Source organism: Vigna unguiculata, chromosome 2 (genome assembly GCF_037176805.1).
Source record: "Vigna unguiculata cultivar grain cowpea cultivar isolate G323 ecotype 2 chromosome 2, ASM3717680v1, whole genome shotgun sequence".
NCBI lineage: Eukaryota > Viridiplantae > Streptophyta > Magnoliopsida > Fabales > Fabaceae > Vigna > Vigna unguiculata.
In genome coordinates, this window is record NC_140793.1 from 1,541,793 (window position 1) to 1,554,332 (window position 12,540).

General features: G+C 39.5%; 1 protein-coding gene across 1 annotated transcript; it reads left to right on the forward strand.

Moving 5' to 3' along the window:
- The first annotated feature begins 1,133 nt into the window (after positions 1-1,133).
- Positions 1,134-12,540, forward strand: SPL14 (squamosa promoter binding protein-like 14). The gene is made up of 9 exons (XM_028052720.2): positions 1,134-1,984; positions 2,813-3,636; positions 3,772-3,846; positions 3,944-4,051; positions 4,132-4,249; positions 9,867-10,002; positions 10,090-10,234; positions 10,378-10,980; positions 11,393-12,540. Exons 1-9 carry the CDS (start codon positions 1,384-1,386, stop codon positions 11,819-11,821), a joined length of 3,039 nt encoding a protein of 1,012 aa, XP_027908521.2. The 5' UTR covers positions 1,134-1,383; the 3' UTR covers positions 11,822-12,540.

A 12,540-nucleotide genomic window follows, 5' to 3' on the forward strand; every position in this document is an offset into this window, starting at 1 on the left:
ACTTTGGCTCCTGAAAGCAGTGTGATTAATGTGAAACGAAACCAAAAAGGTGTTTCCAATAGTGTATAGGTGGGGACTGTTGCAAATAGTTGTCACACACTTTATGTTGCTGTGATGGAAGATAGATCGTGTGGTGCAGATGAATCATGTGGCCATCCATGCGGATACATTCAATTCGGTGAAGAAATTTCGTTTTATGATTATGCAATATTATTTCATACCAATTTACCTATATTCCACTAGACTTTAATAGGTATTTAGATGAAATTTCCTAATCGACACATTAATTTGTGATGTGATTAACATTATTTATAATATAAGTTAATAAATTTATAATACATAATGTTTAACTTTTTTTTTATTTGTTAGACTTAAATTTATATAAACATTCCCAATAAATTTTCTTTAAATGTGAATTTCTTCGTATTAATACATCTTTTGGATGAAAACATTTTAAATCTCGAATATCTTCTAATTGTTTTGTTGATCAATGTAACAACATATTTATCTGAATTTTTTTATCAAGAAGTCTTTCAATATAAAAATTATTATGTATTGGTTTGAACAGTTAATCATAATGATAAACTATAAAGTCTTACACTATAGATAGATAAAGAATTAATAATACTAATAATTTAAAAGTATAAATTACTCAACTTTCTTAAATTTATATAAAAAAAAGTTTGAACTCACGTTTAAATTCACAATAAAGAAAATTTACTATAAATTGTTATTTAATTTTAAATTTAGCTGTAAATTGTAAGATAAAGTTTCTACCTTAATGATTATATATATTAATAATGTTTGTGGCAATGGGTGAATATTTAGGTAATAATAGTTGAATATTAATAAAAAGGATGATGGGATAGAGATTGGGAAAAAAAGAGCAGTGGAATTCCCATAATATCCCTCACTCATAAAAGTGGTGGCACTGTTACCTTACAGACCCCTTTACCCAAAAAAAAAAGTATAAACAAACCACTCCTATCGTACGGAACACAAGTGGCCACTGCCAAACGAAACCTCTTGGATTCTTCTATACCTCTTTCAACGCCCAAACTCTCCTCCAAACTCACTGTATTTACCATTCCTGCCACTCCCACACCAACAAACACTTTAACAACGCAACATAACCTTCACAAACAACATTACAATGCAATACAACCCTTGCAAGAAAGAAACCTAAAACCAAAAAATTTCAATTAAAAAAAAAAAATCATAGAGGTTCTCTCTCAGATCTGAGTTTAACAAATTTCACACTTCCTCTGATGGATATTTGTGGTTTTTGTTTTCGTTAATCCCTTCCGAGGAAAGAGGCTTTGATTTTGTGGAATTCGAATTGGGAGATCCTTTTCCTATTTTTGGTTCTGATTTTGGTGGAAAATGGAAAAGGTGGCTGCGCCTCCGATTCTGATGCAGCGGAAGCGCGATCTGTCGTACGGCGTCGTTGCGGGGAGTCCGAACGAGAGCTGGAAGTGGGAGTGGGACAGCGTGCGGTTCGCGGGGAAGGCTCCGAGCGACGACGTCGTGTTCGAGGAGGAGGGCGTCGCGGCCGTGGCTCCCCTGCAGCTCAACCTCGCGGGGAGGGTGAGCGGCGGTGGTAACAAGAGAGTGCGCTCGGGGTCGCCCGGAACGGCGACGTATCCGATGTGTCAGGTGGATAACTGCAGGGAGGATCTGTCGAAGGCGAAGGACTATCACAGGAGGCACAAGGTGTGCGAGGCGCATAGCAAAGCCTCCAAGGCGCTTCTCTCCAACCAGATGCAAAGGTTTTGTCAGCAGTGTAGTAGGTTTCACCCGCTGTCCGAGTTTGACGAGGGGAAACGGAGTTGCCGCCGTAGACTCGCTGGACACAACCGCCGCCGGAGGAAAACGCAGCCGGAGGATGTTACTTCCGCCACGCAGGCCCCCGCCGCCGCCGTCGCAGCAGCAGCAAATTTGGAAATCTTCAACTTGTTGACTGCAATAGCCGGAGCTTCGCAGGGTGAGAATTGTTCGTTCAATTCAATTTTTGTTTAATTGATCGATTGATTAATTTATACTTTTTGTTGTTTTAAATAAGTTAATTCTAGTTCAACTCAATTCGAACAATAATAAGTACACGTTAAAGGCTTATTTATTTATTTCATAAGTATTTAGATTTATGTGGAATCTATGAAAAATCATTAATCATTAGGGTGTAATTGCTCCGTATTCAGTCAAAGTTAACCCTACAAAGCATTAAAAACAATGATTTAGTTTTTTTTTTCTTTCTGTAATTGGTGGATTTCAATCCTCATCCTAGGATCTAAGTTTCATAAAGAGGGTCTAATTCATTAATTTTTAGTATTACGAAAACTAAATTTATTTGTTTTGGTCTAAGGTCATCACATCAGGCATGTGGACTAAGGTCGATATTGATCGGAAATTGAGGGATCTAAGAAAATTTATTTTACCTAAATAAATAACTATATTTTCGAAATGAAAGCTGATATCTAAAAAGTGATCAATAGTTTCTTTATTTGGGTTTTGCAGAGACAATTACGATTATTTTTTTCTCTTTTTAAAACCGCACGCAAGGCTCTATCAGTTAAGAAAACAACGATTTTCTTTTCACAAAAAACTGATGCGAAAATAATTTCAAATAATAATAATTTAAATTTTCTGGGGAAAGTTATGCAAAAGTAAAAGCTAATTTTGGAAAATAATAACTTGTTTATCAGGAAAATAACATAAAACCATACTCTTGTTCATTTGGGCCTTTTGTTTCTAGGGTAAAACAAGCTTGCACTAAGTTTGTTTGGGTTGTGATGATTATTATTGTCACGTGTAGGAAAATTTGAAGAAAGATCACAAGTTCCGGATAGAGAGCAGCTTGTTCAGATTCTCAACAGGATACCTTTGCCTGCTGATCTTGCAACCAAATTGCGGGATGCTGGTAATGTCAACGGGAAAAAGGATCATGTACAATCGGAGACACCATCCTCCTATCACCATCATGACCAACTGAACCACACCCCAGCCGCCCCATTAACTATGGATTTACTTGCTGTTCTTTCCACCAGTCTGTCTGGGTCTGGCCCTGATGCCAATGCGTCCCCCTCTCAAAATCGAAGCTGGAGCAGTGATGGCGGTAGCTTTAAATCTAGGAGTAGTGCTGATCAGACGAGACAACAACACTTCTTTTCAGTTGGCGGAGAAAGAAGCAGTAGCAGTTCTCAGTCTCCAGTTGAAGATTCAGACTGCCAGGAGGATGTTAGAGTTAATTTACCGCTGCAACTCTTTAGCTCCTCCCCAGAAGAGGACAGCTTGCCTAAACTTGCATCTTCAAGAAAGTACTTCTCGTCTGACAGTAGTAACCCTGCAGAAGAGAGGTCACCATCGTCTTCTCCTCCTTCTCCTCCTGTCGTGGAGATGCAGTTTGATTTGCAGGGCGGTGCTACAGGTCTAAATCCGGAGAGCATATCTTCCGGAAGAGTAGTTAATTCAAACAAGGAAGCTAGCCAAAGTCATAGTTGTAATATATCTCTCGATCTATTTAAAGGGTCAAGTAAAAGGATCCAACAACCTAGTTGGCTTCAAAGTGTTCCATTTCAAGCTGGGTATACATCTTCGGGCTCTGATCATTCACCTCCCAGTTTGAATTCAGATGCTCAGGTAGTTTAGTTTGGAATTTTACTACCCTGTCTGCTTTTGTTTACGTGATTTGTGCTTTGCGTTATCTGTACTGTCTTTAAGCTTACTAGGTAAATAGTATTCTTGAATTGAATCTATTTTGTGGTTTTCCAACAGGATCGCACTGGTAGAATAATGTTTAAACTTTTTGACAAGCATCCAAGCCATTTCCCAGAAACATTGCGAGCACAGGTGTTTACACTTTCCTTGAAAATTTGACATGGGGTAGTTATTTTTATTATATGCTGTCAAATGTGCATATATGAATAACTTTTTTTTTTCTTTCTAGATTTATAGTTGGCTTTCTAATAGGCCATCAGACATGGAGAGCTACATACGGCCTGGTTGTGTGGTCCTATCACTTTATGCTTCAATGTCTTCTGCTGCCTGGGAGAAAGTTAGTGAACTGCTGTGATGTACATTTGCTGATTTTATAATTCTATCTTGCTGATTGCTTGCATGTTGTGTTTTTTGCAGCTAGAGGAAAACTTCCTCCAACATGTTCATTCCTTAATTCAAAATTCAGATTCTGACTTTTGGAGAAGTGGAAGGTTTCTAGTTCATTCTGGCAGCCAATTGGCTTCACACAAAGATGGTGAGCATCATAACTAGTTCTAATCTGTGACTGAGGTTTAGCTCTTTTCTTTTTTAGATTGAATATTAATATGTTCAGAGCTTTGCTGTCGGGACTGTTGTTTTCTACATTGCTGGAATTTTCTTTATTAAGTAGTTGAATTAGATCCTTTTTGTTGGGTATTGGGCTCCCTTCCTATGTGGAGAAAAGGCCCAAAATTTGAGAAGCCCATGTCTCACTTAAACCTAGTGGAGAGGAGGCTATAAAATAAAGAGAGAGGCAGAACAATAGAGTAAGAATACACTGAAAGCCCTAACACATAGAGGGAGAGGTAGAGGGAAAATTCTGTTCACGTTTTTCATAGAGCTGTCGCAGTAAATTCGGCGCTGCGGATTCGTTCACCGTTGGATCGGGCTGAAATTTTTACAGCAGGTTCGGAACTCATTGCTCTTCATTCTGACCGGTCGGATCTTTGATACGAGGTCTGAGTTGGGAGATATTAATTTCGCACTGCAGCAGTGATTTGTAGAGGTTTTCCTCTCTTGTTCTTCTCTATTTGAAAGCTTTGTTGCTTTGTTATTTGGTTGGGTGTTGGCACTAATTTGTGCTATTGATTGAGACTCTTTTGTACTCTTGTTGATCATAGTGAAGCTATTTCTTTGGTCTGGACGACTCGTGGTTTTTACCCTTGATTTGAGGGGTTTTCCACGTTAAAAATCTTGGTGCCTTTATTTGTGCTTTTGGTGATTTATTATTGCTGCTCTTTGATTATTGCTCCTCATAGATTCTTGCAAGTTAGGGGAAATTATATCCGCTGCATTCTCTGGTATATTGTTTGTTGTTGTTTTCCCCATCAGAGTGGCATCAGAGCTCTTGGTTGGGCTATATTTACTTGCTTGAATGATGGAGGCAAATGCAAAGATGGTTGCTTTGAATGGTACAAATTATCATTTGTGGAAGGGCAAGATGAAAGATTTATTATTTGTCAAGAAATTGCATCTTCCGGTCTTTGCTACACAGAAGCCAGATTCTATGTCTGAAGAAGAATGGGACTTTGAGCACCAACAGGTATGTGGTTTTATTCGGCAATATGTTGAAGATAATGTTTATAATCATATTGCTAATGAGACACATGCCAGAGCTTTGTGGGAGAAGATTGAGTCTTTGTATGCTTCTAAGTCGGGCAATAATAAATTGTATTTGTTAAATTGCTTGATGAATTTGAGGTACATGGAGAATTCTTCTATTTCTGATCACTTAAATGAGTTTCAAGGGCTCCTAGATCAATTGTCAGGAATGGGCATAAAGTTTGATGACGAAGTTATGGGATTATGGTTGCTTAATACTCTACCAGAGTCTTGGGAGGTATTTCGGGTTTCAATTACGAACTCTGCCTCGAATGGTGTTGTTTCTTTTCAGATGGCAAAGAGCGGTGCTCTTAATGAAGAGATGAGAAGGAAGGCACATGGTTCTTCATCTCAGTCTGAGATGCTTGTTACAGAAGCTAGGGGGAGAAGTCAGAAAAAGGAACATAAAGGTGGTAGAGAGAAGAGTAGGAGCAAGTCCAAGTCAAGATACAAGAATTTAGAGTGTCATTTTTGTCATAAAACTGGGCACATTCAGAAATATTGTTTTAAGTGGAAAAAGGAGAACAAAGACAAGAAGGGCAAACAGAGAGAGAATGATCATGATGATGATGATCGTGTCACTACTGCTACAGATGGTGATCTTGTTCTTCTTCGTAACTTTGAGTCTGTTAATCTTGTATCTGATGAGAGCATGTGGATTATTGATAGTGGTGCTACACTGCATGTTACACCTAGGAAGGAGTTCTTCACATCTTACACTTCTGGTGATTTTGGAGTGTTGAAGATGGGTAATGATGGTGAGTCTAAAGTGATTGGTGTTGGTGATGTTTGCCTGCAAACCAACATGGGAGTGCAGTTGTTGCTTAAAGGAGTCAAACATGCTCCAGATGTTCGTTTTAATTTAATCTCTGTGCAGTTGCTTGATGATTGTGGTTATGACAATCACTTTGGTTCTAGTAAATGGAAGCTCACTAAAGGTAACTTGGTTATGGCCAGAGGGGAGAGACAATCTAAATTGTATTGGACTAAAGCTTTGGTTGCTAAAGACAGTGTGAATGCTATGTATATGGAGGCATCTTTGTGGCACCGGAGGCTTGGTCATATAAGTGAGAAAGGGCTTAACTGCTTAGCTAAAAAGGATGTGCTTATGGGATTGAGAAATGCAGAATTGGAGAAATGTTCTCATTGCATGGCTGGTAAACAAACCAGAGTATCTTTTAAGAAGCATCCTCCCTCAAGGAAGTCAGAATTGCTTGAATTGGTGCATTCTGACGTTTGTGGCCCATTAAAGGTAAAGTCATTTAGTGGTGCACTTTACTTTGTTACTTTTATTGATGATTGTTCCAGGAAGCTATGGGTCTATGCTCTTCAGCGGAAAGGTCAAGTACTTGAAAAGTTCAAGGAATTTCATGCTATGGTTGAGAGGCAATCAGGTAAGAAGCTGAAATGCATCCGTAGTGATAATGGTGGTGAGTACCGTGGACCTTTTGATGTTTATTGCAGGCAGCATGGTATTAGACACGAGAAGACTCCTCCTAAAACTCCTCAGTTGAATGGTCTAGCGGAGAGGATGAACAGGACCTTGGCTGAAAGGGTTACATGTATGCTTTCAGAAGCAAAGTTGCCTAAGCACTTTTGGGGAGAGGCATTGCTTGCAGCTGTGCATGTTATTAATCTCAGTCCCGCAGTTGCTTTGAATACTGAGGTGCCAGACAAAATTTGGTTTGGTAAGAATGTTAGCTATGATCATTTGCGTGTCTTTGGTTGCAGGGCATTTGTTCATGTTCCTAAGGATGAAAGATCCAAGTTAGATAAAAAGACAAGGCAATGTATCTTTATTGGCTATGGTGAGGATGAATTTGGCTACAGGTTTTATGATCCTGTTGAGAAGAAGCTTGTTAGAAGTCGTGATGTACAATTCATGGAAGACCAGACCATTGAAGACATTGATAAGGTGGAGAAGACCACACCCGAGAAAGATAGTAATCTCACTGATGGTAATCCGATGAGGTTGCCCGCTCACAATTTGGAGAATGTTGAAACGGAAGCTCAAGACAATGAGCAACATGGTGATGTTGATGATCAACAGTTTGGAAGTGGAGTAGAGGTTCCAATTGATGATGCTCAAGAGGAACATGATGATGATGACGATCTTGGTGATATACCTGAATCACCTCAAGTCCAACTCAGGAGGTCTAATAGACAAAAACAACCTTCTACAAGGTATTCCTGTGATGAGTACATAACCTTGACTGACGGTGGAGAACCTGAGTGTTTTGAAGAGGCTTTGGATAGTGAAGAGAAGAAACAGTGGCTGGATGCAATGCAAGATGAGATGAAATCTTTGCATGATAATCACACTTACGACTTGGTGAAATTGCCTAAGGGCAAAAGGGCATTGGAAACTAGGTGGATTTTCAGGGTGAAACAAGATTCAAATTCTACGCTTCCAAGGTACAAGGCCAGATTAGTGGTGAAAGGTTTCAGACAGAAAAAGGGTGTTGATTTCAATGAGATTTTCTCACCTGTGGTGAAAATGTCATCCATCAGAACTGTGCTAAGTTTAGCTGCTACTCTTGATTTGGAGGTTGAGCAGATGGATGTGAAGACAGCTTTCCTTCATGGTAATTTGGAGGAAGAGATATACATGAAGCAACCTGATGGTTTTCTTGTTAAAGGCAAGGAAGAATATGTGTGTAGACTAAGGAAGAGTCTATACGGTTTGAAGCAGGCTCCAAGGCAGTGGTATAAGAAGTTTGAGTCTTTTATGTGTGAGCAGGGTTACATGAAGACTACTTCTGATCATTGTGTCTTTGTTAAAAGGTTTTCTAATGATGACTTTATTATCCTGTTATTATATGTTGATGACATGCTTATTGTTGGGAAAGATATTTCCAGAATTGACAGGTCAAAGAAGACACTTGGCGAGTCTTTTGCCATGAAAGACTTGGGAGCTGCTAAAAGGATTCTTGGCATACATATCTCACGTGATAGGAGAGAAAAGAAGATTTATCTATCACAAGAGCAATACATTAGGAAGGTGTTGCAGAGATTCCAGATGGAAAATGCTAAAGCTGTGAGTACTCCTCTTGCTACTCATTTTAAACTGAGTGTTAAACAGAGTCCTTCAAATGAAGTTGAGAAGACCAATATGAGTAGAGTTCCTTATGCATCTGCGGTGGGCAGTTTGATGTATGCGATGGTGTGTACAAGACCAGATATTGCACATGCTATTGGTACAGTTAGTCGATTTTTGTCAAACCCAGGTAGAGAGCATTGGAATGCTGTGAAATGGATTTTGAGGTATCTTCATGGTACAGTTGATATGAAGCTTTGTTTTGGAGGTGATCAACCTACTTTGATGGGTTACTCAGACTCAGATATGGCTGGGGATATTGATTCCAGAAAGTCCACTTCTGGCTATTTGATAAAGTTTGCAGGAGGAGCTGTGGCTTGGCAATCAAGACTACAAAGGTGTGTAGCGTTGTCTACTACAGAGGCAGAGTTCATTGCTATTACTGAAGCATGCAAGGAGGTGTTATGGTTGAAGAAATTCTTGCAGGAGCTTGGTTTTAGGCAAGATAACTATTCATTGTTTGTTGATAGCCAAAGTGCTATCCATCTTGGTAAGAATCCAACTTTTCATTCTAGATCCAAACATATTGATGTGAGGTATCATTGGATACGTGATGCTTTGGATGCTAAGTTGTTGGAGTTGGAAAAAGTTCATACAGATGATAATGGTGCTGATATGATGACTAAAGCATTGCCAAGAGGAAAGTTTGAAGTTTGTTGTGAGATCGCCGGTTTGGCGGTTATCTCCACATAGTTGTGAGGGGGAGATTTGTTGGGTATTGGGCTCCCTTCCTATGTGGAGAAAAGGCCCAAAATTTGAGAAGCCCATGTCTCACTTAAACCTAGTGGAGAGGAGGCTATAAAATAAAGAGAGAGGCAGAACAATAGAGTAAGAATACACTGAAAGCCCTAACACATAGAGGGAGAGGTAGAGGGAAAATTCTGTTCACGTTTTTCATAGAGCTGTCGCAGTAAATTCGGCGCTGCGGATTCGTTCACCGTTGGATCGGGCTGAAATTTTTACAGCAGGTTCGGAACTCATTGCTCTTCATTCTGACCGGTCGGATCTTTGATACGAGGTCTGAGTTGGGAGATATTAATTTCGCACTGCAGCAGTGATTTGTAGAGGTTTTCCTCTCTTGTTCTTCTCTATTTGAAAGCTTTGTTGCTTTGTTATTTGGTTGGGTGTTGGCACTAATTTGTGCTATTGATTGAGACTCTTTTGTACTCTTGTTGATCATAGTGAAGCTATTTCTTTGGTCTGGACGACTCGTGGTTTTTACCCTTGATTTGAGGGGTTTTCCACGTTAAAAATCTTGGTGCCTTTATTTGTGCTTTTGGTGATTTATTATTGCTGCTCTTTGATTATTGCTCCTCATAGATTCTTGCAAGTTAGGGGAAATTATATCCGCTGCATTCTCTGGTATATTGTTTGTTGTTGTTTTCCCCATCACTTTTTGGTCTTGAAATTCCAGGGAAGGTACGCATATGCAAACCCTGGAGAACGTGGAAGTCGCCAGAGTTGATATCTGTGTCCCCTTTGGCAATTGTTAGTGGACAGGAAACCTCTATTTCATTGAAGGGCAGAAACCTGTCAACTCCTGGCACAAAGTCAGTAAAAAATTTCCCCTTTTTTTGGTTGTTGTAATATGCTTCTTTCTGGTCTGTTTGTCTAATATTTCTCCTTACTTTTTGCAGGATCCACTGTACGGGTACTGGCTCTTACTCATCAGCTGAAGTCATCAGATCTTCATATCCGGGTGTCATGTATGATAATATAAAGTTAAGTGGTTTTAAAGTTCAGGATGTTTCACCTGGTGTTGTGGGTCGCTTTTTTATTGAGGTATTTTTCTACATTCTCAATCTTGCACTTTATTACCCTAGCAAACTCTGCACTTGCCGACACATGCATGTCTATAAAATTTTTCATGTGTGAATGTGGTGTTGTGTATACTGATAAGAAGTGTGACCTATTTTTATGATCAGATTGAAAATGGTTTCAAGGGTAACAGTTTTCCAGTGATAATAGCTGATGAGACCATTTGCGAGGAATTGAGACCACTTGAGTCTGAATTTAACGAGGAGGAAAAAATATGCGATGCCATTTCAGAAGAGCATGAACATCATTTTGGAAGGCCGAGATCAAGGGAGGAGGCTTTGCATTTTTTGAATGAGCTTGGCTGGCTTTTCCAAAGAGAAAGGTTCTCATATGTGCATGAGGTTCCATGTTATTCGCTTGACAGATTCAAATTTGTACTCACATTTGCTGTGGAAAGAAACTGTTGCATGTTAGTCAAAACCCTTCTCGATGTACTGGTTGATAAACACTTGCAAGGGGAATCGTTGTCAACAGTGTCAGTGGAAATGTTGAATGCAATCCAACTCTTAAATAGAGCAGTGAAAAGAAAGAACATAGGCATGGTTGATTTGCTCATTCACTATTCTTTACCGGACAAAAATAGTACATCGAGGAAATATGTATTTCCTCCTAATCTTGAAGGTTCTGCTGGTATTACACCCTTGCACTTGGCAGCATGCACGGCTGGTTCTGAGAGTGTAGTTGACTCTTTAACAAGTGACCCACAGGAGGTAAATGTTTTCTCTGTACTCCATTGCTATACCATCTGTTTTCACCGAAGTAAGGGAAAAAATTAATTGGGTGTAACACAGATACCCAGGTTCCTGCGGTAGTTATTTTGGGTAAATATCATCTGCTCTCTCCTAGACGGCAGGTGGTACTGGGGATTTTCTATTTTGAACCTTGAGTTAATGCATTTCTATCCGGCTTTGATGTCTCTCCTGGTCATTTGTTTGTTTTCTTTCTTTTTGGGAAAGGGGGCAGGGGAAAATGGCAGATTGAAAATTAAAATATAAAATGGTTGAATTACCGTGCTACTTGTACGTTAGCATTATTTTCACCCTTAAATCAACTGTCTGATTGTATTTCTTGCCCTCCATTCCTTGTATTTTATCTTTAACTTGTGTTCTTGTGCTGCTTCAGATTGGCTTGAAGTGCTGGGAATCCCTTGTGGATGCTAACGGGCAGACTCCACATGCGTATGCTATAATGAGGAATAATAACTCTTATAATGTGCTGGTTGCCCGTAAACTTGCTGATAGACGAAGGGCTGAAATTTCAGTAACAATTGAGAATGAGATAGAGCAAGCCTCTCTAAGGGTAGAGCTTAACCAAAAGCAAAGTAACCTACTCAAACGAGGTCAGAGTTCTTGTGCCAAATGTGCGACTGCAGAAATTCGCTACAACAGAAGAGTTCCAGGTTCACAGGGTTTGCTTCACCGCCCCTTTATTTATTCAATGCTAGCTGTTGCTGCAGTTTGTGTATGTGTTTGTGTGTTCTTCCGTGGACGCCCTTGCGTAGGCTCAGTTGCTCCCTTCAGTTGGGAAACCCTGGATTTTGGCACAATGTAATTGGTATTGGAGATTCGGATAGAAAGGAAGTGGAAGGAATAATAAACCAGGTGGGAAACCCAATTGTTACCTTTTTCCCCTCGCATGGCAAAACTGCTTCTGTGGGGAAAATGCGGGATTTTGTGACAAGAGCCTAATATAAAACATATCGTGTGACGATGTAGAGTTGTGGAGGTGTTTGGCAGGTCAAACAACAAATTAGGACTGCCTTGTGTATAGATTCTGACTTGAATACTGCATCATTGTGCCGAGTTTAAAGGATATGACAAGCGATACCTGAATGTTCCATCTGTTGGTGTTGGAAACTCAGTTAGAGAAGTCTTCAGCTTTTTTGGCCAGATAAAACCTGACACCCCCAATTTAAAGTTGGAATGGAACGGTGAATAAGCCGCGAGCACACAATTATGAAAGCAGTAAGCATTCGGAATAAAGAGAACCGTGGTGAGTAAATGTTGGTTGTTCTTTGTGAGCTCAATATTTAGGGGTTCATTGCCTTCTTCCCAACGGTAAACCACAAAAAGTTCCATGCTTCTTTTTTTTTTTTCTTTACCTTAATTGTTCTGTTATTTTAAATCAAAATCACAAGTCCAAGTTATTCTGATGCATAAGTTTCGATACTGTAAAGTTTGATTTGAGGGTACTGATCATAGGGCTGACCATACAATATGATGAAAAAGTGTAACATATTTCAAGTTGTATCTAATTCAATTCACGTTTCA

Bases quoted from the DNA above. Each gene is read 5' to 3' on its own strand.
- SPL14 (XM_028052720.2), top strand. From the start codon at position 1,384: ATGGAAAAGGTGGCTGCGCCTCCGATTCTGATGCAGCGGAAGCGCGAT. The intron at 1,985-2,812 runs GTGAGAATTGTT...TGTCACGTGTAG, and splicing joins AATAGCCGGAGCTTCGCAGG to GAAAATTTGAAGAAAGATCA. The intron at 4,250-9,866 runs GTGAGCATCATA...TTGAAATTCCAG, and splicing joins ATTGGCTTCACACAAAGATG to GGAAGGTACGCATATGCAAA.